The sequence below is a fragment of the Balaenoptera physalus genome (assembly GCF_965194825.1).
Source record: "Balaenoptera physalus genome assembly, chromosome: 4".
NCBI lineage: Eukaryota > Metazoa > Chordata > Mammalia > Artiodactyla > Balaenopteridae > Balaenoptera > Balaenoptera physalus.
This window is the reverse complement of record NC_138891.1, coordinates 21,618,369-21,644,597: the sequence shown is the minus strand read 5'-3', so window position 1 is coordinate 21,644,597 and position 26,229 is coordinate 21,618,369. Positions and strand designations below refer to the sequence as shown.

The 26,229-nt window shown below is 54.6% G+C and overlaps 2 protein-coding genes across 2 annotated transcripts in view; one reads left to right on the top strand and one right to left on the bottom strand.

Moving 5' to 3' along the window:
- The window catches only part of LOC309660533 (uncharacterized protein), a 36,727-nt gene extending 34,620 nt beyond the window's left edge, over positions 1 to 2,107 (bottom strand). The window contains exons 1-2 of the mRNA XM_082461344.1: positions 1,824 to 2,107; positions 333 to 1,549 (exon numbers count right to left, since the gene is read on the bottom strand). Coding sequence (XP_082317470.1) covers positions 333 to 521 — 189 coding nt within the window. The 5' untranslated portion in view covers positions 522 to 1,549; positions 1,824 to 2,107. The remainder of the gene's footprint in view (positions 1 to 332; positions 1,550 to 1,823) is intronic.
- A 2,251-nt stretch (positions 2,108 to 4,358) lies between these two features.
- FOXL2 (forkhead box L2) lies at positions 4,359 to 11,375 on the top strand. The gene has a single exon (XM_082461053.1). It carries the CDS (start codon positions 4,642 to 4,644, stop codon positions 5,776 to 5,778), a length of 1,137 nt encoding a protein of 378 aa, XP_082317179.1. The 5' UTR covers positions 4,359 to 4,641; the 3' UTR covers positions 5,779 to 11,375.
- Positions 11,376 to 26,229: the final 14,854 nt, after the last annotated feature.

Below are 26,229 nucleotides of genomic sequence, written 5' to 3'. Positions count from 1 at the left end.
GAAGCTGGCCAGCAGCTCCTGCCACCCTAGACTTCTCTCTCTGGGAGCATTCCAGAGGTCTTTGGAAGGGAGAGGTCCTGACATGGCCCAGGAACCACCCCCTCTGCCTTTTCTTTCTGAATTAGGCTCAACAAGGAAAAAGGTCTGCAACTGCACTGCAGTCTGCCTGGTACAGGGTAGGGCGTACACTGCTTGGGGCAAAGAGGTGCTGATGGACTTGAAGCCCAACATCAGTAAGGTAAGGAGGAACCCAGAACTCTGGCCTGCTGCCTCCCAGCCCAGCCACCCACAGGCCCGGGGTGGGGTGGGGGGGAATTCAGCAAGATACTTACCAACTGGAAACAGCTCTCAGCTCTGGTCTGTGAGTTCTTCCCCAGAATGGGTAATAGTGTCCTCTCTCCCTCTCTCCCTTTCTCTTTCCCTTTCTCTCTCTCTCTTTCTCTCTCTCTCTCTCTCTCTCTCTCTCTCTCTCTCTCTCTCTCCACTTCCCTACTTTTTCTCACTCTCTCTCCCAAGCACATATTTGGGTAAGTGACTCTGCTAATCCTAACCAGGCAGAATAATACCGGCTGGCCTGGGGCCTGGTGCCGTGTGGGTGTGTGCACGGGAGAGAACCATGCAAACCTCTCTGCAGCCTGTCAGTTCGGGCAGCAAGCACAGCTACAAGACAGAGACGAAGCCTGTGTGAGTGGCCTGTGTGTGTTCAAGGGCATCAGGTATACGTTCTGTACCTGAGCTTCTCAAAAGAACTCTGAACAGCAACCTCGCCATGGTGACATCCAGGTGGCAGCCCAGTCACCCTAACCACAGGCCAAGGACATCACAGAATCAGCAGGCTTCTGGGAGTCAGACTTGCAGACATGGAGCCAAGAGATCAGTCTTGAGATGGCTGGGTGTGGGAGTGTGTGAAGAGGCTTAGAGTCCCAGCATCAGACTGACAGGTTTTCCACCAAAATGTGCAGGATCTGAAGTAGTATATGTGACAGGTTAGAGTGAGAGAGTAGTGGGGGAAAGGAGAACTGGAGGGGATAACGGGGGTTGACTGAGAGAGAGATGGATGGAGGAATGTGACCTGGGTAGAAAGACCTGGAGTCCGTGGGGTGGGGTGGGCCGGGATGGTGCTGACAGCTGTTGAGGTGTGGAGTCGCGCGGGTATGTACTAATCACCACGCGTATTCCAGCTTCCCTCTTCCCGCCGTGGCGCCGCAGAGAGTTCCCTCTCGCCCCGCAGGAGCAGGGAGTGGCGGGTGTTCGGGGGCCTCCGCCGGCGGCGGCTCGGGGCCAGCTGAGCGGGGCCAGGGAAGCTCTGCCTGCCTCGGGTCCGCCGGGCGGCTCACCTGGCGGGGCCCGGCCTCCAGGCTCCCAAGGCGCGGGCCGCTCCAGCGCTGTTGCAGGATTCCCGGCCGTGGGAAGAGGAGCGCCTCGCTCCATCAGAGCGGTGGGCACAGCTCGCTCCGGCTGTCGGGGCTTCCGCCGCGCGGGGCGGACGCGGGGCCGGCGGCCGCGCTAGGTCGGCGGGTCTCCAAGGCGTCGGCCGGCGGTGCTCGGGCTGGAAGAACGGAGCCGCAGCTGCGGGCCGCCGGGAAACCCGGGCCGGAGAGGCTGGGAGCTCCGCCCGGCCCTTGGACGTGGGCACCGCCCCAAGGTCACTGAGCAGGAGCCCTACGCGCCGCAACGCCCTGGGGCCCCACACAAGCCTCGGCGCGGCCTGTCTTGCCGGCGGGATCCCGACCTCGCCCAGAAGCAGGGCCCTACCCAGCCGACCCAAGAGGGCTGAGAAGTAAACCAAGGCGCGCCCCACCGCTTCCTGGAGAGATCGGTACCTGGGAGCAGGACTCCTCTTCCTTCCTACTCAGAAAATCCTTGAGAGTAACCCCTTCCTTCACCCCCAACCCCTAGACACACACACACACACACACACACACACACAGTCCTTAAAGGCTGAAAAGGGAGCCAAGTTTGGAATTCGGGGAAGTGATGACACACACAACAATGCTGTCACACCTGGCTGCTGCAGGCCAGCAGCGGAAATGCCTGCAAGGGGGAGAGAGGGAGAGGGAGAGAGCAAGGGCGCCAGCCTGGGTGGTCAGAAAAAAACAGAGGAGAGAGCAGCCCCCCACCCCCCCAGCTGTATTTGCCCCTGCCAAGGCCCTGGGGGAGGATGGGCAGTGAAGTCAATCTGCAGCAGCCCCAAACCCAACACACACCACTCCCACCCATAGCCTGGGCACTAATGGGGGTAAGGAAGAAGAAAACACCTTCGCTCTTGCTCAGGAAGCAACCACAAAAGTTTTGAAGAAGAGCTGCTTGCCCCGGTGTATGTTGGAAGCAGTGAAAGAAAACAATCAAGCCACTTGGGACCTTTTCAATGGCGGGTGGAAAAAGGTATTTAGTGAGGTGAGTTTAGGAGAGCCCTGCTCGCTCTTACTGTGGTGCTCAGGCCAGGCTGCCCTGCTGAGCTCCCTGGAGTCACCTTCAAGATGCTGAATTCCAAAGAGCCTGATCACCCTGTCCTCCTTTCCTTTAATCTCAGAATGCAGAGCAGGGGCCTGAGTGAGAAGAGGCCGCACATGAGGGTGGCCTGTGGATGCTGGGGAAAAGGCCCATAGGCCACCAGTGGCTCTTCAGGCTTCCTCAGAGACTGGGCAGCTTGGGAGGAAGAGGTAGTGACAGGCATTGGGCCAGCCACTCCAGACATGCCAACCACTACACACACCCACCTGACATCCATTCAGTTCACCTTCCTCCACAAAGTATCCTGGCCCCGTCGCGACAAGGGGTTTGGGGCATGAAGACTCAAAACACCGGCCAGCTCTCTCATACTTTATGATTGCAGACTTTTTGTTAAGGCTGAGTTAACTGTTAAAAGACACACCTGACTATTTTGCCAGCACTGATTTCCCCTCAGACAACCTCCCTGCATGCAACTGGGTCCCAATCAGACCTCTGCTGAAAGTAGGTGAGAATTCACCCCTCAGCCCTGGAGAAAGATCGAACAAATGTCTTGTCAGGAGAGAGATTTGAACAAGTACCTCCCTTACAGCCTGTTGTTTTTCTTCCTAGGCTGTGATAGATTATATACACCGGCAGCGAGAGAGGCAGGAAGAATTGAGAAAGAAAGAAAAGGGGAAATGGGGAAGGGAAGGAAAGAATAAATAAAGGAGAGAGAGGAGGAGAGAGAAAAGAGGAAAAAGAAACAAGATGCAATATTCATGAGCCACATTTACTCTGATACATGATACACATATACCATTACGTATCTATAAGTATAAATGTGTTTTACCCCATAAATATAAATATCACACCTTGTATACGTGCATACCTGTGTTTCTGCACCAGCACACGCACACCCGGACAGCTGGTATCTCACATGTCACAAGGACAGACCCTCCCCATGACTTCTATTTGTGATGCGGTGCACATACATATACAGTCCCCCAAAGCCCCACGGCAACATCTGCGCCTGTGTCGGAGCAGGAGCAGAGTGGGGTCTACTTGGTTAAAGGGAGTCTCTGTGTGTTAAAGCACACATCCAACCCGTAGGATTACGAAGCGGTCACTGAGTAGGGGTCTGGTCCCTAGGTCCAGGAGCAGCGCAAGGAAGGGTGCAGGGGCTTCAGGCGGAGCCCCTGGGCCCCTCTTCCCAGCGATCTTCTTCCCTGGCTCCGTCCCGGCCCAGTCACTCTGAGAGCGCAAGGGACAGGCCAGGCCGAGGTTTCTTCGTTCAGTGACACGCGTTTCTGGGCTGAATTTCCCAAAGCCAACGCGCAGCTCTCTGCACCCCACCCTCGTCCGGCCCCCTCGCCGTCCCGCCCCTCCCCCGGACCGGAGCTAGAAGTTTAGCCCCAAGCCAGCAGCGAAGGGCAGAGCAAAGGAGTCGTTTTCTTTCACCTGGAAGCTGCGAGGAGGCTTGGCGCGCCTCTCCCCTTTAGGGCTCGAGCTCCCAGGACACGGGCCGAGTGCAGACGGACCCCGCCGAGGCCCTCGGCATCTCCCGGCCCAGTCCGCAGAGCGAGCACCGACAGATTCAAGGGCTTGTGAGAGCGTGAGCGCGGCTGTCCGCCGGGCCCCCTAAGCTCGCTGGGAGGGGGCAGGCCGGTCCGGGCTGTGCGGGGCGTTTACAAAAAGTGACTTGGAGATGAACTCTCCCATGCGCGACTGGCCGCCCCGCTATAGGGGCGAAGGCGCCTGACGCAAGCGGAACTCGGCGGAGCCCATACGAATCAGAACAGAGCGAGGCTCCTGGCGCACTAGGGACTCCAGGAGGCAGCTCCGCCAGAGACGCGGGTCTTGCCTCGGGAAACCGGAGGGTGGGGGGAGGGGAAGAGCGCAGAAAAGAAAACCCACCGAGGCGGGGACTGGCCTGGGCGGGGAGGGGCGGCGGAGCCGGAGCCCCTCTCTGTTGGGCGGACTCCCCATGGCCAGAGGCTGAGTTCCACTCCCGCCGACCTCTCCCTAGGGGAAGGGAAAGAAGAGAGAGGCGCGAGAGGCCGCCAGCGAGAGCGCGGGCGGCATCCGCAGTCTCCAGAAGTTTGAGACTCTGCCGTGAGCCGACTTGTGCGCCGGGACTCTTTGCCGCGCCAGCGCCAGCGCCAGCGGAAAAGAGCAGGGACTACCCGGCCGCGGCGCGCCGGCTTTGTCATGATGGCTAGCTATCCCGAGCCCGAGGACGCCGCGGGGGCCCTGCTGGCCCCGGAGACCGGCCGCGCAGCCAAGGAGCCCGAGGCGCCGCCGCCGCCGAGCCCGAGCAAGGGTGGCGGCGGCGGCGCCGGGACAGCCCCGGAGAAACCGGACCCGGCGCAGAAGCCCCCATACTCGTACGTGGCGCTCATCGCCATGGCGATCCGTGAGAGCGCAGAGAAGAGGCTCACGCTGTCCGGCATCTACCAGTACATTATCGCCAAGTTCCCGTTCTACGAGAAGAACAAGAAGGGCTGGCAGAATAGCATCCGCCACAACCTCAGCCTCAACGAGTGCTTCATCAAGGTGCCGCGCGAGGGCGGCGGCGAGCGCAAGGGCAACTACTGGACGCTGGACCCTGCCTGCGAGGACATGTTCGAGAAGGGCAACTACCGGCGCCGCCGCCGCATGAAACGACCCTTCAGGCCGCCGCCCGCGCACTTCCAGCCGGGCAAGGGGCTCTTTGGGGCCGGAGGTGCCGCGGGTGGCTGCGGCGTGGCAGGCGCGGGGACCGACGGCTACGGCTACCTGGCGCCCCCCAAGTACCTGCAGTCCGGCTTCCTCAACAACTCGTGGCCGCTACCGCAGCCGCCCTCGCCCATGCCCTACGCCTCGTGCCAGATGGCGGCGGCCGCTGCGGCGGCGGCTGCAGCAGCGGCGGCCGCAGGCCCGGGCAGCCCAGGCGCGGCCGCTGTGGTCAAGGGGCTGGCGGGCCCGGCTGCCTCGTACGGGCCGTACTCACGCGTGCAGAGCATGGCGCTGCCTCCCGGCGTAGTGAACTCGTACAACGGCCTGGGAGGCCCGCCCGCCGCGCCCCCGCCGCCGCCGCCTCACCCCCACTCACACCCGCACGCACACCATCTCCACGCGGCCGCCGCACCCCCGCCGGCCCCGCCGCACCACGGGGCCGCCGCACCGCCCCCCGGCCAGCTCAGCCCCGCCAGCCCGGCTACTGCCGCGCCCCCGGCGCCCGCGCCCACCAACGCACCCGGCCTGCAGTTCGCCTGCGCCCGGCAGCCCGAGCTCGCCATGATGCATTGCTCTTACTGGGACCACGACAGCAAGACCGGCGCGCTGCACTCGCGCCTCGATCTCTGAAAGGCCAGGGCCCGCCGGCTGCGAGGATGCAGGAACGCGCGACGCCGGCCTTGGACGCAGCCACCGCCGCCAGCCAGACCGCGCGCCCGCTGGGGCCGCCCCCTGAGCCAGCGCCCACGGCCCCTCTGCGCCTCCGCGCTCCCCTCGGCTCCTCTTTGTCTCCGCTTCTCCTCCTGTGCTCGCCTCCCTGCCCTCTATGCTCTTTCGCTCCTCCGGCCTGCAGGCCGCCTCTCCACCCGTTTTCTGCAGGCCTAGTCTTCTCCGGGCGCCCCAGCGTCCGGGCTGGACACCGGTTGCCAAAATTCACGGCGGAGAGGAAGTGCCCGGGGCCGAGGTGCAGCCGGGCGTCGGCGGCGCAGACCTCCTGGCCTTCTCTCACAGGTCGGTGCGCTCGCGCTCGGCTCTCTCCGTCCGGCTGCCGCGCCATCCTTGGCTAGAAGCGCCGGCCTGGGCGGGCAACGAGACCCGTGCCGACCGAGAATGGGACGAAAGTGTATGTGCTCCGCGTACCCTCTTGGAGCTGTTCAGAAGCCCCTTGCTGGGGCCCACTGGGCCGGGCGGGGGTTGGGCCGGAGCAGGGAGCCGGGGCCGCCTCTCTCGGCCGCCTGCGCTCGGGTTTACACGGCATCCGGGCTCGGAGAGAGGCTGCGTTTCCCCCGCTCTCCATCCCGGCGCTTCGGGCCCCTTCAGGCCCGGGCGGCTGGCTAATGTTTTGCTAAAAAGATGGGGAGGGCTATTTTAGATGATATCAAAAAATATATTTTTTAAAAGAAAAATCTCACCGGAAAACCGGCCAAGTATTGTGGCCTTGGAGTTTGCTAAAGCAAAACATGAAAATCTTCTCTACAGGAGATTTGAAGTAGAATTCCTGTCGGCCCTTCAAAAAGCTGTGTTCAGAGAGGTAGGAGAATATGCCCAGTAACAGACGGTTTCCTCTGCAAACCAGAGGATTTCCCCCCTCAACCTATCTTTTAAAAAAATATCAAAAATTTTCCCCTATCTTCCGCTGCAAACCCCCGAGCGCCGGGAGATCACTGCCTGCCTGGCGGAAGCTGCAGGGACAACTCATCCCCTCCCTGATTTTTGTTTTTCAAACGTCTTGCTTCTCCCACCTTGGGCAGGAGAAATGTGAAACCCGGCAGCAGTCGGACAAGGCGGGCTTGTGGCCCCGAGCCTGCTGGCCCAAAACTCTAGACCTGGTTGTTCTGTAGTGTGTCGTTTGGAGGACCAAATTTTTCTAGAAAGAACTAGAGCACTTTTGTTGTTTTGTTGTTTGTTTGTTGTTGTTTTGTCTTGTCGATTCCCGAATAAATTTTTTGTTCTTTCTTTTCACACGGACTTATATTATTTATGTCGCGCCTAAGTTTGTTCAGCATCTAGTTAAAAGAGGGAGATTTTCAGCAAAAATTTATCCTTTTTCAGATAAACAAGGTTTGAGGGCAGCCGGAGTGGGGGACCTTTGTGGTTGTCGCAGCTGCTTTGTTTTCCCGGGGATTGTTTGTTTTCTGTGTCATCGCTGGTCTGTTGAGGCTGTTTCACGTCATCGCAGAGACATTATTTGCCGTGGTTCTTTCACAAGGCGTGACTGTATGTAGGATTTGTTCTATTTTTGCATCCATGCAAGTTTGAACTTTACCTCCTCCACAACCGTGCTAGGTGTATGGGCCGTGTTTTTATTATATTGTCTTCATGCTTTTCAATTCTTCCAGTTAAATCTAACAGCCAGAAGAGTTTATTCCAAATAGATAAAATCCTGGTTGCGGAAATGCTCTGTAAGCTGCAAACCTCTGTACAAATGTAACGAGTGACTGATTGCCTTATTTTTAATGGTCAGAATTCATTTACCTTGAGATATGTGTAAGAGATTTGGGAATATCAGAGATAGGTGAACATACGGCCTGGCTGTAGAAATGTAATCTTTTCTCTCTCTTTTTCTTTACTGAGACTCTTCGAATAACGAATTCAGACCGGTGCTTCCGCGCAGGCACACGGGAGTTCGACCGGATTACAGGCCGGGGCTGAGAGGGGGATTAGAGGTGGTCGGCTTTCAGTCGTTCGGTGGGATGACAAGTATCAGCCAACTCTTGCTGCCACTGCAGCGGCGCAGCTTGAGCTGGACCCCGCTCCCAGCCACGTGTTGCTCACTGCCCCCCACTCAGCCTGTACAGCAGTGGCCACAGGTCCAGGCCGACCAGTAAGCCGGGAGGAGCTGCCCGCGGCAAGGAATGAGCCTGCAGGCCTCCCACTTCAGCCTATACTGGTGGTTACGCCTTGGCAGTGTTAGAGTGGGAGCCCTGTTATGTGTCGTTGGCCCCAAGGGGAAGTGGCTCAGGCTCAGAAATCCCACTTCTTCCTCGGGCATCCCGGGGAGGCTGGAAGGTGGAGGACGAAGCCGTGCGGGTTCTGAGGAACATCACCCTGAGACCAGCACTGGAGCCTGCCAGGGCCGGGGGAACCAGAGCAGGCTGCACATGAGGTTCAGCCCCGGCAGGCGAGAAACCCAGCAGGCTGGTCAGGCTTGGTGTCTGGGTGCTTCTGGCAACCTGCTGCACCTTTGTCTGGCTGACTAAGGTGAGGTGGGGAAAAGAAAGTAGATGGCTGCGTGCTTGCCCGTGCTTTCTGTGATGTGGACATGTATCTCATTGGTAGTTGTATAGTCTATGCCTGCTGCAAATGTGTGTGTACAGTGTAAGTCATGTCCTGGTGACAGGGAGAGAGGTGTGTATATCTGTCATTCACCTTCAGAGAGGGCATATATTTTAGGCATTGTAATAATCATATGGCTAATATTCAGGGAATGGTTACTGGGACCACAGCGTGTGTTGCATTCATAAGTCATTGGTAACATATGCAGTTATGTTCTGGGTATATAATTTTGGTTTGTTGAATGAAAACAGAGAATACATACAGAGCCTTTGCTTCAGCTGGTTGAGGCTCTCTGCTCCAAGGCTGGCTCTCAGCACCCCACAACTGCTATTCCAAGCAGAGAAAGCAGAGAAGGGAAGTCTTCTGGGCAGAGCCTCCAGTGAGGTGGGGAAGTTGGCCTAGGCCAGCGCTGAAGGACAGAGCCTTTCTCTGTCCCCCAAGAACTGAAAGGCGAGAGGCACCCACGACTGGGGAAAGAGCAGTAGCCTCACCCAGTTCGGAGGATGAGATGGAGGAATCGGGGAGGGATTCCTGGTCTACACAGGGATTGGAGGAGTTGAGAGAAGGGAGCCAAACCATACCCCACTTCCCCATGGATGCCCGCAGAAAGACATCTGTCTCTAATTCCAGCCCCAGGAGGTTCTCCAAATCTCTACAGTTTGGTCATTTCCCCCCAGTGTTACAAGTTCGGGGCAATGGTTGATTTTCTTCATCTTTCATTTCCTTTCTTTCCTCTCCCTCTTTGCACTTTTGAGTTTCTGTTAGAGAAGATGATTTAAGGAATTCCCTAAGCAAGGACAAAAGTATTTAAGAGAGTTCCTGATACGTAGCAATTATGCCTTAGCACATACAGTCTGGTCTAGATGGCCAGACCATGTGGGTATATGTATATATGTTTGCCAGAGTGTATTGTAAATACAACGTAACTAGCTTGATATAAATACGCTGCCAATTTCTGCATGTCCTGGGTAATGAGTTGCTACACATGGCATTGAATGAGGAGTATGTGTGTACTTGTATGCGTGTAAACATCCTCACACTCAGCGCTGACAAGATGAGCCCCTCTCCTCACATTTACACACAAATTCTTGGTCATCCCCACCGCCTAGAACTGCCCAGCCAGAGTACTTGGGTTCGGCGGAGGAGAGTGTCCAGTCCTCAGGGGGGACCTGGGAGGAATCTTTGCCAGTGCAGTACATGCACCAAGGGACTGTAAAATGGGGACCTAGGGGGTTCTCTAGGATGGCCCCGCACCCTACTCCAGAGGGTGTTCTGGGCCTGTTTCCCCCTTGCCTAAGTAAAGTGTTTACTCCTCTGCCTCCTGGCTTTGGGCAGGCAGGAAGCCCAAGACCCTTCACCTGAGGTTAGGTGTCCTTCTGCCCTTGCCTGGGCCTCTCACTAGCCAAGGCTGGAGCTCCAGGCTGGGAAGAGCCCCCTGGTGGTGGGTGGAAACCAGGGGTGGACCAGGGCTTCTTGCAGCCAGATGGGCAGGAGAGGATGGGCCAGGAAACTGGGTCAGACCCAACACAGTCTGCCCATGAATAAGCTCTTCCCTTAATGGAGGTCTGGAGCCCCGGAACCGCTGAGCCAGGCTCCTGGTCTCCAGGAGCGTGTCAGGGGCCAGGAAGAGCGGCTTGGTCAGGCTCAGGAGTCCTGCGGTGCTCCCACTCTGTGGAGATAAGCCAGTGGTGACTATGCCTTGTCAGTCCCGCTGCCTCTGGAGGGCAGCCCCTGCTTCTGGGAGTAGCCTGTGGAACCTGTATGAAGGGATGGGCCCAGGAGCCCACACCTCTCCTCTGTGGTGGGGACCGGAGGCCTGGAGTGGTTGGGAGCGACCTTCATGCCCCAGAACCACAACCAGAAGTGAAAGATTCTTCACTTCACTTCTGAAGGATTCTTGAAACCAAGCGGCCTGATTGGCTTTCTGCTTTCTGGAGAGAGGGCTCCATTCTGTCACAAGAGTGTCTGGGCCCCAGGAACCCCAAATCTTGTATACATTTAAGGAACCTGGGGTCCTGAGAAGAGAAGGAGCCAGCCAGAGGTCACCCAGCTGTCTGTCGGGCAAACAGCCTCAGAAATTTTAAGGAGAGACCTGAGAGTACTGAGCCCAGCTACCCAACTGGGCCCTGCCAACCGATGTTTGATGTTGGGGAGCTCAGTGGGTAAAGGGGGAGCCAGCCAGAGGAGAAGGAAGCACAGGGCTGGGTCTGAGCTGTAGGCTGATTTTACTCTGGAAACTTCTGCTATGCCAGCTGTTTGCTGCTCGCTCCTAGGTGGTAAGCTCTCACAAACTTGTTCTGGGGCCATGTCACGCCAGGGAGATGGTTTGTGCAGGAGGGGGCAAGGACAGGGACTGTTCAGCCTGGAAGGACTAGTGTGGAGGCTGGTGACCTCCTTTAATAACTGTGGGACCTTGGGGGGAAAAAATTCTGAATTTCAGTTTTCTCATCTGTAAAATAGAATTATATATACCTTGCAGGGTTATTAAAATAATTAAATGTTCTAATGTGAAAATGCCCAGTTTATAATAGATAGTCAATATGGTTTTCCTTCCCCTGTTGAAAGAGGAAAGTAAGAAAGAAGGGAGGAAGGGAGGGAGGGATGAAGAGAAGGGGGAGAATGGGGAAAGGAGGGAAAGAGGAAGAAAGGAAAAGCCTTTGGTAGTAACTCTGTAGGGTATGACATCCAAATGCAGCGGCTATGGCCACCCCTGCACGCCCCAAGAGCCCAGGCCGCTGATCACCTTCGCCGTCCGGGCTCGGGGGCGATTGCGTCCACCCTGCCTCAGCCCCTTGACTCTGGGGGTGAGGCGCATTCTGTTGCTGGGAATACCCGATTCGTGGGGGCACAGATGGAGAGCCTGGTCCGGGCCTCCTCCAACCGCCCTCTTGCTTCTCCTAAGCCAGTCTTCACCGATATATGAGGTTTTCCCCGAGAAAGGCCCACCGACCTGCGAAGTGACACCGACTCAGGCGCTTGGGTCCAGGCGCAGCCGCCACTCTCAAGCTCTTGGGCCGACGCCCCACGCGCTCAGGTGCCTCCCTCTGGAACGCGGGGCTGTTAGAACTTTTTCCCCCTTTTTCAGAAAAGCAGTAGGTAGCCACGAGGCGGGAGGTGGCGGAGGTCAGCTTGTGGGAGAGGCTCCCCCCGGTCTTTGTGGAGAAACGGGAAACCTGAGGGGTAAACGCAGGAAACGGGTTGGCCGAGCTGCGGCGGGCAGAGGCGCAGCCCGAGGATGACAGCGGAGACCGCATGGGGCCGTGGCTCCGCACAGCCGGGCCCGGGCGCCAGAGCCTCCAGTCCGCGGGCCTGGTGACGGCGCTGCAAGCGCGGATCACCAGGCGCGGACCCGGTGCCTCCTGGCAGTTATAAAACTTCGGTGAGAACGAATGGGCCCGTCTGAGCTCAGGGTGCTCCGGACAGCAGGGCGAGCAGGGGAAGCGCAGGAGACCCTGACCGTCCCCGGAGGTGGCGGAGCGCACCGGGCATTGGCCGCCCGAGCCCCCGCCACGCCGGGAGACTTGACTCCGCTTCTCCGCGTTAGGAGCTCAACCTGACCTCGTTGTCCTTAGTAATAGCAAAGGACAACGAACCGAATAAAATAAAACTTTTTCCGGATTCTCCACGAAAAGTTTTCTTTAGGCAGGCGAAGAAAAGGAAAGGACAGGATCCCGGGAAACTTCAATCCCTATGGATGAGGAGGGAAGGTGAATGTGCTTTTTGCTTTTTTTGTTTGTTTCTAGGAAGAAAGAAGGAAATTCGACACATATTTTTAAAAATCTACCCCCAACAAGTCCCAAAGGCTGTGAGTGTGAGCAGAGTCAGGAAACCGAGCCCCCGCCCGCAGTGACATCGGGCCTTTGTCTTCTTTCCTGAAGCCCCCATGACTGCTGACCGCGCCAAGATAAAGGCCGGGTCAGAGCCCTGTGGAATCCCGAGGGAGGGGGCAGCGGGGCCGTCCATTGGCCGCTTCCAACAGGCCGGCCTTGCCGGAACGGGGCTACCCAGCCAGGGGCTGCTCCCCCAGCCCCAGGCCCAACTGAGGCACGGATCCGCGTTTCTCGACTTGCCCTGTGTCTTCTGCCACTAAATTCCCTGGACCCAGTCCCCAACAGCGTTACGTTTTCCTACTTAAGGGCTCCAGTAGGGGTGAGGGGCCATGCCCGCCGTCTCCCCCCAACTCCCACCCCCGGGACGGACGTCGCCTGACTTGGTCCTCTAGAGTGGAATCGTGAGCAACTTCTGCTGCGTCTCTGGCGTTTGCGGCAGCTGGGCTCGGTTGGCCAACAGGATCCGAACCCGTGCCGTGACTTCGCCGCTGCGCCTCTGTGCCTTCTCGCGGCCCTGGAGACCCCTCCAGCTCTTGGCCTCAAATTTTCGGCGTTACGCCCTCCTGTCGGCCGAACGGGTCTACGGAGGTGGCGGGAGAGCTTTTCTGACCCTATCCTACCGCTTTTTGTGATTTAGAAACGCGGGTCGCCGCGGAGCTCAAGCCTCCGTGGTGTTGCCTTTGCACGGCGGCGTGGGGACCCCAGGGTACGCGTAGGGTCCGTTCTCCGCAGACACACGCAGGTGATGCGAGTGCTGCGCAGCTCAGACTTCTTCCGAAGAAAGAAGGGGGAGACGAGCCCGGCGACCTGCGCGTGCGGAGATGGAGGGATCTTCAGCAGTCAGGCTGCGCGCCTCCCACGTACACCAGGTTGTGCTCTGGGGCCCCCAGCCGGCGCTGCAGTCGCACATTTTCCCAAGCTGAGGGCGAATCCTCGGTTCCCCTCCCTTCATGATGGCTTGTGGGGGTAGGGGCCCGGGCCGTTCTCCCTGAGCCTACTGGAAGATCCGGGCGCCTCTTTTATCTTCCACGGGGACGCGACCTGGGGAGGAAAAGCAAAGGCGAGAGACCGGGGAAGTGAGGCCCTGCAGCCTCGCGTGCCGGGAGCGCCCTCCACCTCTTCCTCTCTCGCCCCTGGCCCCCACCCGCTGACTCGGGGATCTTGGTCCCCACTGAAACTGGAGCTGCCCACCGGCCATCAGATGAGAGATAAAGGAGCCTGGCGGCGCCGAGGCGCTGACCGGATCCGGGCTTTGCCTCACCCTGGAGCGGCACCTGAGATCCTACTTCCCCAGGTGGCACTGACTCAGTTGGAGAGAAACGGGTCGGCTGAGCAGTGTGCACATTCTGCCGCCAGGCACAAACAGTCGCGTCCGCGTGCGCAGTGTGCATAGACACCTCTGCACGAGGGTATCCCGTATCCGTGTGCATGTACACGCATACGTGTGTGCATCTGTTATCAGTCTAGAAAAACAGGCAGACACATTTACACACGCGTGATATACCTGTGCACACGTTTGAACTCAGTTCTTGCATCTGCCCTGTTCGCGCGCTGCGCAGACGCCGATGGAGCCGGCTGCTCGTGAGTAGTAATTATGCCTCATATTTACATAGGCCTTTACAATTTCTAATCACGATTTTTACAACTACCCTGGAGATACTGTCCTTTCGAATTTTAAGTGGGGAAACAAGCCAAGACAAGTTAATGGGTGCCCGTTTGCATGCAGACTGTGAGAGAGCGGGGCCAGCCAAAGACCTCGCCCGCTGTTGAACGTGGATGTATTTGCTAGACGCGCTCCGAGGTTGGCCAGTTTACCGCCCTAAGCTACCTCCAGGCCCGGCGGGCCTTGGCCTTTCGCCAGGCTTCCCGGGAAACCCACCGCGCCGGGTGTCTAGTCTCAATTCGTTCGCTGATAAAGTGCGCACTGCTAGAGCTCGGTGACCCTGGTGCCCAGAGGAGGGGAGCTCGGGGCTCGCCGGACTGCTTCGAAAGAGAGCCCTAAGATTCCAGGGCCGTGACTGCCCACGCGCAGCTGGGTCCCAAAAGTCTGGCTGGCCTGCATCCCCAAGGCAGCCACGATAGGCAAATGCGCGATCCTTTCACCCCAGCCGCAAAACCAGGAGCCCTGAGTTGTGCCAGAGCAGAAGCAGTGACGAACGAATTCTGCTGTCTTGAATCTCTAATGACCCTGCAAGACTCGGAGCTCACCATGCCCATTTTACAGAAGTGATTAGTTGGAGGCAAGAGAGGTACAGTAAGTTGCCCCAAATTCAACAGCCGGGAAGTGACCAGGGTCGGGACTGGAATCCCCAATTAGCTGAGTCTGGATCCCTAGACCGCGGCTCCGATGCCCCCAGCCGGGATCGCCAGGTCCTTCCTTGCGCCACGTCTCCTGCGCGCAGCTCGAGACATCCGGCTCTTAGCCTCCGACTTCCCTCGCCAAGGACGCGAAAACTATTCTAGCTCTCACCAACATAATTAAAAAAGGTTCCTACACGCTTGGAACCTGTTTCTTATATATATATATTCCCTGTGTGTTGGGCTTTGCTTCTTGCTTTTTCTCCTGGGGCATTTGGTCCCCCCCCGCCGCCCCCCCGCTTCCCCGCCCCAAGCCTTCGCACTCGGAGACTAAGGTTGCCCGAGGGCTGCAGCCTGACCACATCTCTCCGGGTGCCCTTGGGCCTCGGCGCCCGGCTCCGGCAGACTGAGGTCGCTGGTCCCCGGGCTCCAAGGCCGTCCCCATCCCGCCGAGCAAGGGCACTGGAAGGGAGCCCGCGGCACGGCGAGGTCGCCTTGCGGCCTCGCTGCCTCGAGGCTGCCCTCTGCTGGCATTAAGCGACATCATCGCAGCCTCCCTCAGCGGCCCAGGAGCTGAGCCCAAGAGAGGGGCTCGCGCAAGGCAAGGCTACCCCACAGCGCAGAGTGGCTGACACCACTCTTGCTGGATCCCGGGAGTGCCCGACGCGCCTTCAACCACTGCCGATACCCTCTGATATCTCTCAGTTTCTGGTCCCTGCTCCCCGCCAGCCCCGGACTCCGGGTGCTCCAACCAGGGGCTGCTCAGAGAGCCGAAGCTCTGCGCTGGCAGTCCAGCTGCTCTGGGGCTACCGCCCGGATCCCGGACCCACCGTCCCTCGGGGGAAGCGGGGGAAGGGTGGGAAGCCGCAACCCGCAGGCGCCCACCAGGCACGTCACGGCAGGCCATTTGGCGGACTCTGGGGAGCCCGAGGAGAACCCCAGTCTGTGCTCAGGCCCCTTTATTCGCAGCACCATGGCACTGATTGGCACCCCTGGGTCAAGACCCAGAAAACCCTGCCCTCCCACTCCGTTCGACTTCCAACTCCACTAGATAGTCTCCTTGTCGCTTGGCTGCCTCTATTTCTTGCAGAGCACTTGTCTCCTCAACCAAATTAAGGGAGCCCCAAGGATCCGAAAGGACCGGTTCCCGACCCGCACGGCACACGGCCTCGCTCAGAGTTGGCCTACTGGTGACCGCGCCTCCGTCGTCACTCTTGAAACAAGCCTTGGGCCGTGAGGGGGGAAGACGCTTCCGCCTGCTGGAATCTAAGGTGGGATAAAAATTATTCAGTAATCATACCTGTGCCCTTCCAGTGCTACATATTAGGACTTTGCACGTTTTCACTTTTCCTCTTATTTACAAAGATAATTCAAGTTGAAGAAAACTGAGAAAATAGAAAATTGAGAAAACAAAACAAAAATTACAGGTGATCCCACCCCTCCTCCACGAGGTAACCACAGTGAACATTTTGGTGACTTTCCTCTGATCTTTTATTTATATATTTTAATAAGTCTAATTTCCATAATTACAAGAATATATTTTATATAGAATTTGCCATTTTGTAGCCTGCTTCTTTTAACCTCTCACTATGAGAGTTTCTCCATATCTGATTCTTTGAAAGATGATTTGGAATGAATGCTTAATAATCCATCATATAGGTGAGCCATAATTTTTTAATATAACAGCACTATTCAGCTTTGTTTCAGGTCTAGGAATCACACTCTCTTGGTCATTAAATATGGAATCAGTAGTTGATCAAAAAATCTTGAGTCCCTTGCTGGCCCAAAAAGGAGTGTTGTGGTCCCACTCTCAGGGCACAAAGGATCCACCCAGAAATTTGGAATTGCCTTGAGCTGGGAGAGGGCCTTCCAGACTCTGCTGACAGCTATTATTTCTCTTTGCTGGAGACCAGTGGAGCTGGGGTGCTGGAAGAAATGTCCTGAAAGAGAGCAGGGACCAGCAATGTGCCTGAAGAGCTGCCCTGGCCTGCCTCTAGGACCAAGCCCTGTATCCCCAGCTGGCACTCAAGATGGTATCTGCAGCCTGGGTTTCTGCATGCAGTGTCTTGTAATAGGAGTCAAACATGCATTTATTTGGATCCTGGATCTTCCCTCAGAGGCTGTGTGACCTCAGAAAAGCTGCTCAACGTCTCTGAACCTCATTCTAAAAATCGGAATAATAATGCTATCACATTGAGCCTTTTTAAAGTATTCAGCTAAATGATTACATCACTTAGCCTGGTGCCTGAACAAAGAAATTCTCAATACATGGTAACTACTGCTCCTACTGCCTCTGCAGCTGCTATTGCTATTGCTTCTGGCATTAGCTTTGGTCTTGGGGATCACTGCAGTTGCCCTCTCCCTCAACTCCTGACCCCATTGCTACTGTTAAACACAAGCCTGAATCCTGGCACTAGGCCGGGTCCAGGTTCTCAGGGCTGAAGGAGTCATTTCCAGCACTCTGGTTGGGCTGCTCAGGACCTACTGACAATCAGGCCTGGGCTTGGGTTGTTTATACTAGAACCGTTAAAACAGGAAAATATGCAAACCCTTCATTCACAGGGATCCGGCTATTGTTGGGTCAGAAATGATATTTTTGTTTCTAAAATAAAAAGTACATTTGCTGCTTTACTCACACACACATACAAACACTTTTTTGGGGGTGGGGGTTGGGTGGGGAGGAGTTGAGTCTATAGGCAAAGTAAATGATCTAATTCATTTGACCAGTTCAACAAGCCTGAACTTCACTGGGCTCTTTTGTATATGTCCACAGACTAGGCTCTTATCTATCTCTCTAACAAAATGCCTTCACAATCCATCTCCCAGGGACTTCCCTGGTGGTCCAGCGGTTGAGACTCCACGCTTCCAATGCAGGGGGCGTGGGAACTAAGATCCTACATGCTACACGGGGCAGCCAAAAAAAAAAAATCCATCTCCCAGACATGATGGAGGGACACCACCTCCAACCAGAAAAGAGGCTAAAGGGGAATTTCATAAGTTACACTAATTCAGCCCGCCTGAACCCAGTAGACTCAAATGCACATCAAAATCTCAGAAAGGGGACTTCCCTGGTCGTCCAGTGGTTAAGATTCCATGCTCTCAATGCAGGGGGCACAGGTTCGATCCCTGGTCAGGGAGTTAACATGGTGTGGCCCCGCCCCCAGAAAAAAAAATCTCACAAAGAAAGTTTTTAAAGGGTGGATTTCATGATCCTCTTCATACTGGACAGCTTTTGCCTCTCTGGGGCTGGTGCTTGGCGATCCGTGTATGTGTATCTGTAAGTCAGTTCCTCCAGGTGATTCTGATGAAACCCATGGAGCCACATTAGGGAACCACTGCTGTTCCCAATTGAATTGAAGGCTGAGGTTTCTCCAAGTGGACTCCAGAAAATACAGATTCCAAAGAATCTTCCATTGGGACCACATGGAGTTACAAAAAGCCTGGTTCAAACACCGGATGTGTGTATGAGTGTATGTGTGTATGTGTGGGGTGGTGGATACACGCTTGTTTTTGTGTGTTTTTGTTGTACTGTTGCCTGTGCATGTGTCAGGCCTCTTCGGTCACAAGTAATGTAAACCCACTAGAGCTGGCTTAAGCCAAACGGTAGGGGTGGGGGGAGATTGTCATAAGGGTTTGTGGGTGACCTTGGAGCCCCTGGCAGGGTGGCAGCCACCCTTCCCGAAGGACTGGGACAGGGGCTGAGGTGACGGCAGGAACAGAGGTAGTTTCTCTCTGCAGACCAACTTTTTTTTTTTTAATATATATATATTTTTTTCACTTTGTCAATCTTTATTAAATTTATTTTTGGCTGTGTTGGGTCTTTGTTGCTGCGGGCGGGCTTTCTCTAGTTGCGGCGAGCAGGGGCTACTCTTCAGTGCAGTGCGTGGGCTTCTCATTGCAGTGGCTTCTCTTGTTGCGGAGCACGGGCTCTAGGCGCGCGGGCTTCAGTAGCTGTGGCACGCAGGCTCAGTAGTTGTGGCTCGCAGGCTCTAGAGCGCAGGCTCAGTAGTTGTGGCGCACGGGCTTAGTTGCTCCACGGCATGTGGGATCTTCCCGGACCAGGGCTCAAACCTGTGACCCCTGCATTGTTAGGTGGATTCTTAACCACTGCACCACCAGGGAAGCCCCAGACCAACTTTTCTTGCTGCTCTGACGAGGCCTCTCCTCTGCTCTGTTCAAGGGAAGAGCCCAGTTATAGCTAAAATCTCTGGGTCCCAATTCCATTTTCCTGTGAGAGAGAAACTGGCCCCCCTGGGTTGGGTCTTGTCAACTGGAGCTGTTGGTGAGGGGGAGGGTCTTGTAGTAGTTTCTGATGGTTCCTTCCTGTGGGGAGAGAGCAGTCATGGCACTCACTGAAGGCTAAGCAGACACCCCAAAAGTCTGATTTGCTTCAGGATGTCCCCTTCAACCACTCAATCAGTAGCTCAGGGGTTCATGATACTAGCTGCACTCCAAAAATCACCCAGGGATCCTTAAAAAATATTGTGTCCAGGTTCCATATATGGGGTATAACCAGGGCATCAGGATTTTTCAAAGCAACCCTGGTGATCCCAACATACAATAGCAATAACTAAATAGGGAACCTAGAGCAAATTTAGCCATTTCCTAAATACGCAGTGTCAAAGTACAACCAATTAAAAGAAAAAGTTTGAAAACCTAATGGGCTGCACATGGCTTATTTTCATCTAAATTGGAGACTGACATCCTAATCCCAAAGTTAAATGCCATGATTATTCACATTTGACGTTTTCTAAACCTCCTGGTGTAACTGTTCAGTTATTCCTAAAGAATCTTGCCTTTTCTGGAGATCCTGAGCTACTAAAAACAAAGGATGCCTCCCTGTGGCTTTGGTTGACCCCAGCCCACGAAGGACCACCTGCCCCTTCTTTTCCAGTCTCCAGCTTGCTGAGACAGTCCCAAAGCTCCCAGCACTGAAGCACGCTGACCTTGCTGGCTCCCACTGCAGGCTGGTGCTTCAAGGTTCCCACCCAGGAGCCTCTGACACAGGAGACCAAAGAGGAGAGACCCTGCCTCCTTAGCCAAGCTGGCAAATGCCAATCAAAACTTTGTCCTAGTCCATGGCAGGCTTGAGGAGAATCATTTTATTCTATTTCCCCTCCTGGTAAGTTTCCCCAAACAGTTAATCAGCCGATCAGCAAATATCTCATAAATCGCTATGATGTTCATAGAAGGGGGAAAAAAAAAAAAAAGCATCACTCCCAGGACATCCTGTCACTGGCAGAAGTGCAACAGCGACCCCTCTAGGCCTGACCTTGCATGAATCTAAAGGAGCACCTTAAAGGGATCCCTTCCTCAGGCCCTTTCCAGCCTGGCCCAGGGCTAGGTCTCAAGCACACCTAGAGGGTGAGGGATGGCAGGAAGGAGAAGGTAGCTATCATGCCTGGTTGTGTGCAAGAATGGGGGTAGGAGATGCTGCTCTTCCCACGCCTGAACCACCCTGAGAGCTGTTCCCTGCCCCAAGAACCAGATAGCACAGACAGCAAGACCAAATTGCCTCTGAAAGCTGGAAAAGGCAGTCAACACAAAGGCCAGTGACTGATGAGGATGTACAGAGGGTGGAGCTGGGCACTCACACCATGACCACTTTGCAGCTACAGTAAGGGCTTAGAGATGCCCAAAAAAGCCTAGGGTACTGGTTTTCAAAGTGTGGAATCCAGATCATCGGCATCACCTGGGACCTTATTGAAATGTAAATTCTCAAATGACTCAAACCCACTGAATCAGCAACTCTGGGGGTGGGGACTGCAATCCAAGTCCTCAAGTTGGAGAACCAATGGTCTGCTCTAGAGAATGCAGGGAGAGGAGGCACTCTTTCCAGACATGGTAAGTCTAACTCTTCCAGGTTCTTAGATCTCTAAATGGGCTCCATGAAGCCAGGCAGGACCTCAGAGATGTCACCCCAGCAAGAATTACTGCCCCTGTCTTCCCTATACCAACCCACTCACCCACCCAACACACACACACACACACACACACTCACTCACTCCCTGCCAGGAACTTCTGGCACAGGCAGGGTGACACAGAGCCAGGAGACTCTCTAGAGGCAGGGAAGTTGGAACAGAAACATCACCCAGATGCGTTGCCTAGAGTCTTGGAGCTGTTACCAGTTTTTTTCCAAAGGCCTTTGGCAGTTGCCAGCTTACCTGCACAGGCTGCTGGGAAATTCCAATCCTTGAGCTTTGGAGTGGGACTTGATTGGTTCACTTTTGGACAGAGGTCCTCTAAGCAGTTACTGGATAGCTGACCCCCTGTAGACCTCTGCGAGACTCAGCCATCTGAATGCCAGGGCCATATTTGTCAGATGGTTCTCAAAGTGCTGTCCGTGGACCAGCACCAGCATTACCTGGGACGTGCAAATTCTCAGACCCCACCCTACCTCACCTACAAATCCGAAATTCTGGGGATGGGGCTCAGCAATGCTCACTTTAACAAGGCCTCCAGGAGATTCTGAGACTCCCTAGCCCGAGTCTGAGGACCACCGGCCTGGGGGTGATTTCGGCTCAACCGGGAACCAGCCCAGAAGCAGGGTGTTTAAATGACTTAAAGGGTTCGGACCCCCGAGGGTCAGGGATCGCCTCTCCCCGCTGTAGTGCAGTGGGCGAGCAGCCCCCCCAGTGCACGGTCCCTGCGAAGCTTCGCGGGGTCGGCAGGTCCCGGGGCCGCCGGCAGCGGCCTTGCGGATTGGAATGACGGCCGTGAGACTCCACTCTGACTTGTTTTGTTCCATTCCGGGAGGAATAATTTGTTTCGTATTGGAATCAAAGCGCCTCTCGCGGCGCTTCCGTTTTATCTCGGAGGCTCTCCGGCCGGGGCGCGACGGCTGCTTCCCATTAGGGCGGGCATGGTCCCCATTACGCGCTGAGCCCGTCCCGCCGACGGGACTGCAGCTGACCCGCCTCTGCGCCGCGACATCCAGAGACCCACCCCTCCCCCCCGGTTACAGTTGGCCCCAGAGAGAAGCTGGATCTGCCCTGGCCATCCCAAGAGCTGGCCTCCGCTGCTTGGCTGTCCCGTGCCTGCCACTACACCATCAGGGCGCTCCTTGGGGTCAGGCACCGCCCTCCAAAAGGGCACTTACAGGCCCCTAGCTCTTCAGTGGAAGTAAATTCAAAGAGCTCTCAGATTTAGGACTTGGGCCTACCAAAAACGGCCCCTAAGGAGGAAAGCATCGCAGGGATTTTCTAGCCGGAGAAGAAAATGTTTCCAGTTTACCTGTTTACCCAATACCTGAGCCCAGACCCTTCATAGCTGCTCAGGGAAATCAGGCCGACCTGGTTTTCTCCTACTTTGGTATCCATTTTACAAACAGTATAGAACATCAACGAGGAGAAGATTAAGAAAGAAAAGCCACACCCAATCCCCCTGACTTAATGTCCCCTGCAGATAAGGGGGACGCTGAAGGCTCTCCACCACCTACTGAAGAAGGAGGGGTCTCCACACACCCTGGTCAAATCAAGGAGCTGTGCCTGCCGCATCCTGGCTTCCCCAGGATGGCAAAACATCTGTGCTGGGGACCTGCCAGGGCTTGGGGAAACAGCCAAATATCCCAACAACCACCAGAGCAAAGTGTAACAAATGGCCCTCATGTTCCCGTCAAACTTCACACTTATTTTCTTTGATTTCATTTATTTTTTTATTGCACAAACAATACTCTAATAATCACGACAACTTTAAATTAGGATGGAAAGCCAATAATCATCCTAAGTCTGACCACTAACAAAGCAATTATTTTCATTTTTCCATTTTGCTACACAGTTCACAATATTCAACAAGTGTGTGGTATTCAGCCATGTGGATGTGGCCCAATTTATTTAACTCTGCCGTTTAGGATGCTCCCAAGTTGTTCACCATTATAAAATGGAAACATTTGTTGAGGAGTGTATACTATATCTTAATAACTTTTACGGGATTAGGCAATGGATTTTTTTGCAGGGAATTTGAAAAATTCAGAACATTATAAAAATTAACTATAATCCCAACTCCCCTTTTGTTCATCAAGCTTTTCTCACCTCTGTACTCCTATAGCACGTGTCTCTATACTCCTACGACTTTACTCCCTTTCATCCGTCAGGTTTTGCTTTGTATTTTATGGTGGTTTATCTTTTCCATACTCTTTGATTAACATTATTGCTTAACATTATTGAAGCAAAGACCATACCCTTTTCATCTCTATAATAACCATAAGAGCTAGTTTTTATTGGGTGCCTAGTCTGTGCCAGACATAATACAACATTATCTCACTGAATTCCCACAGGCTATATTTTATTTCCTTTTACTATATGAGGAAAGTGAGGCTGAGCAAGATTAAATAACTTGTGCGGGGTCACCCAGCTTGTAAACAGCAGCCAGGGGACAGAAGCTGACTTCACATTCATGCCCTTTCCACTGTATGAACTTAGAGTAGAATCACATTGATAGATGACTTCTAAAGTCTTTACTGGTTCAGAATTATATTAATCTAGTTGGGATTAATAACCTGCTGTATCTTTGCATCAATTACAATGCTTTTGGATTAAAAAAAAAAAAAGAATTTTAACGATGAGGTCTTTATTATCTCACAAAAGAGAAGACTCAGAGATTAGTGGCCCCTGGCTTTGGTTAGTCATTCAAAGATTTGAGTATGAGCCCGGCTCCCCGTCATCCTTCTCCTTTGTAGACTGTAGCCAATCCAAGCATCACATTCAGATTTTTAAATGTCCGATGGGAAAAGGAACCATTTCCTCCAGGCCCTTTCTTAGGAATCTGGACCACTTTCCCAGAAGCCCTCAGCACACCTCCCCACTCATCTCATGGGCCAGGACTGAGCCACATGCTTGTTCCTATTTGCTGACAAAAAGATGAGAGCACCATGGCTGGCTCAGGAGTGCGGTCTGTGGTCTGCCCAGGAGTGCGGCCAGGGTCTCTGAAGTATTTGAGTTACCTGCATCACTGAAGAAAATTAGGGTTCTCTGAAGAAGGAAGAGAGCGGGAAAGGGCGGTTAGAGAGGCAGCTAGCTCGATAATCTTAAAGGGCAATGTACTGAAAAATTAATGCATGTGAGCTAAAGTGAAAGCAATTTGAAAAATTCTCCCCCCCCACTTGAAATACTATTATTTGTCTTTAAATCTGTCTATAGTTTTAAGTAAATCAGTTAAATGTAAACCGTCAAATGACTGTGTTTTAGTTAGACTATGAAGTGACTTTGGGGAAAGAAAAGGGGTTCAACTGTATGGCCTTGAGACTGAACTGCCGCTGGGATCCGAGATTGCTCTGCTGTCTGGCCCTGTCTTTCTCCTTGACTGCCTGGTCTCTCCCAGGGCCGCCCTGCTTCCCTTGCACGTCCCCCTGCTTCCCCTGCTTTATCAAGTGCTCCCTCAGGCCACTGGCCCCCTTCTGGATTTGGTGGCCACCGAGGCCCCTCCAACCACCACTCCCACTGCAAATTAGCAATCTCTCTTGCAAACTGCTAATTCCAGTCTCCAAGAGATGTGGCTCTTTTTGGCGCTGCTCATCCTGTCAATACAGCCACTTCAGAGGCTGCTGACCCGGCCAGCATCTGGAGCGGCTGCCCTGGGGTCATGAGCTACCCCAGGCCCAACTGGCTGACCAAGGAAGGGAGCAGGTTCACTTGTCACAAAAACTGACTGCTGAGATCAGCCCCTTTGGGAAGGCGCTGGCGCTGGCGGTGGCAGGGTGAGGCTGGGCACCTCCCATTAGAAGGTCTGACACTTGGAGTTCACTTTGCTTTTCTATGGCTGAACTTCCACTGCAGATGAGTCAGCTCCTTATCTCGTTCAAATCTGAGCACACAGTACGTGTTCCATAAATGCAAGCTGGTTGGTCTAGTCATCCTAAGGGGCTGTTGTAGGCCAGTGTTTATCCAACTTTAACATGCATGCAAATGACCTGGGTCTTATTAAAAATGCAGATTTTAATTCAGAAGGGCTGGGGTGGGGCCTGAGCTCTGCATTTCTAACAGGCTCTGCATCAGGCTCATGGGAGCAGTTGCAGCGCATCTGGGGCAAGGTTGTAGGTGACCTTGGGACTTTCTTCCAACCCAGGACATCTGTGGTTTTAAGATTCTATTGGCATGAACCCTCCCCTCCTGCCAGGCTGCCTATGACCTGCCCCCATCAACCAGACACTTCTTCCTCCTTCAGTTCCTTTGCTTGGGCACTTCCTCTGCTTAGAATGCCCTCCCTCGGTTCCATGCTCTCCAGACTGCCACATTACTACTGACATTTTGAATCAGGACTTGGCTGTGAAGGGCTGTCCCGTTTGCTGGACGACGTTTAGCAGCATCCCTGGTCTCCACCCATTAGATGCCAGGAGCCCCCTTCCTCAGGTGTGACAACCAAAAATGTCTGCAGACACTGCCAAATGTCTCCTGGTTGGGGGGCAGGATGGGGGCAAAATCATTCCTGGTTGAGAACTACTGCTCTAAGACCTTGAATCAGAATCTACATTTTAACAGGGCCCCAAGTGATTCACACGCGTATTAAAATTTGAGAAGCACTGCTCCGTGACACAGCTCCAGTCTGAACATTCACTCCCTCCTCCGAGCTCTCACAGCCCTTGCTCTCTGTGCCTCACATCTGACAGGTCCTCCCACCTCTTCTGTACCGGTATTTAGCAGGATGCAGATGGGCCTGGATGTAGCACACAGCTGAAATTTTGGTCCTACCTGACATCTGTTCTCCTTTCTTCTTCTAAGAGAACATTGATTTTCTAGGGGAACTACCTCTCCCTCACTCTCACTCCAGTAGTTCAGATGGAGCCATACACACTCCTATCTCCACTCTCATGGGAGGGGATGTATATTTCACCCCCATCTTCCACACGGATTGCCCCAATGGCAGGCAAGTGATTTAAGCCAAGAAGACCCAATTCCAGAACTTTTGTAGGGACTGAAGGCAAAGAGAAGCTCTCTTTCCACCAAGACTGATAGCTCTAGAGAAGACATAAGCCTGGAACTTTTTAGGGCACCCCAGTGGAGAAAGTCTGCCTGACAGTGAAGCCAACACACAGGAAAGCAGAATAGATAGGAGAGACTGAGTTCCAACCACATTGTTTGAGCTCCTGGTTTCAGCCATACCTGAAGACTTGCCATGAGTTTTCAGTGATATAAACCAATAATTTTCTTTTTTAAAAAAAATTGCAAGCAGCTTGAGTTGAGTTTGCATCAACTGCAAACAACAGACTCATGATTAATACGCAGGGCCTTTCTGAGGAGCTAGGTCGTCATGGATGTATGGCAGGGTCCTACGGAACCACAGGCTGAGGCAGAAGAGTCCTCAACAGGAGGGTCCTCACAGCCCCAGCACAACAGGCAGCACTACCTCTGCGCCCGGGTCACCAGGTGCAACCCTGAGCAAGGGAGGGGGCATCCTCCCACTTCCGCCGAGGTCACTGCCTGGCTGCAGGGAGACCACAGCCGTGTGGCCCCCTGGATCCTCAAGGACTGCAGCTTTGAGAGGCTGCCTGATGCCCCCTGGACAGGAGAAGAGCCTCCCAGCCATCACAGGCCTGGGCAGCAATGGCAGTGAAGAGTCACCACCCTCAAGTGGCGTCACAGGCAGCCACATTCCACCAGGGGGCGGGGCAGACCAGAGTAGAAGAAGGTGAGAGACATGTATGAGCTCTCCTGAAACGTCGCCTGGCGACCCCAGAAGCACG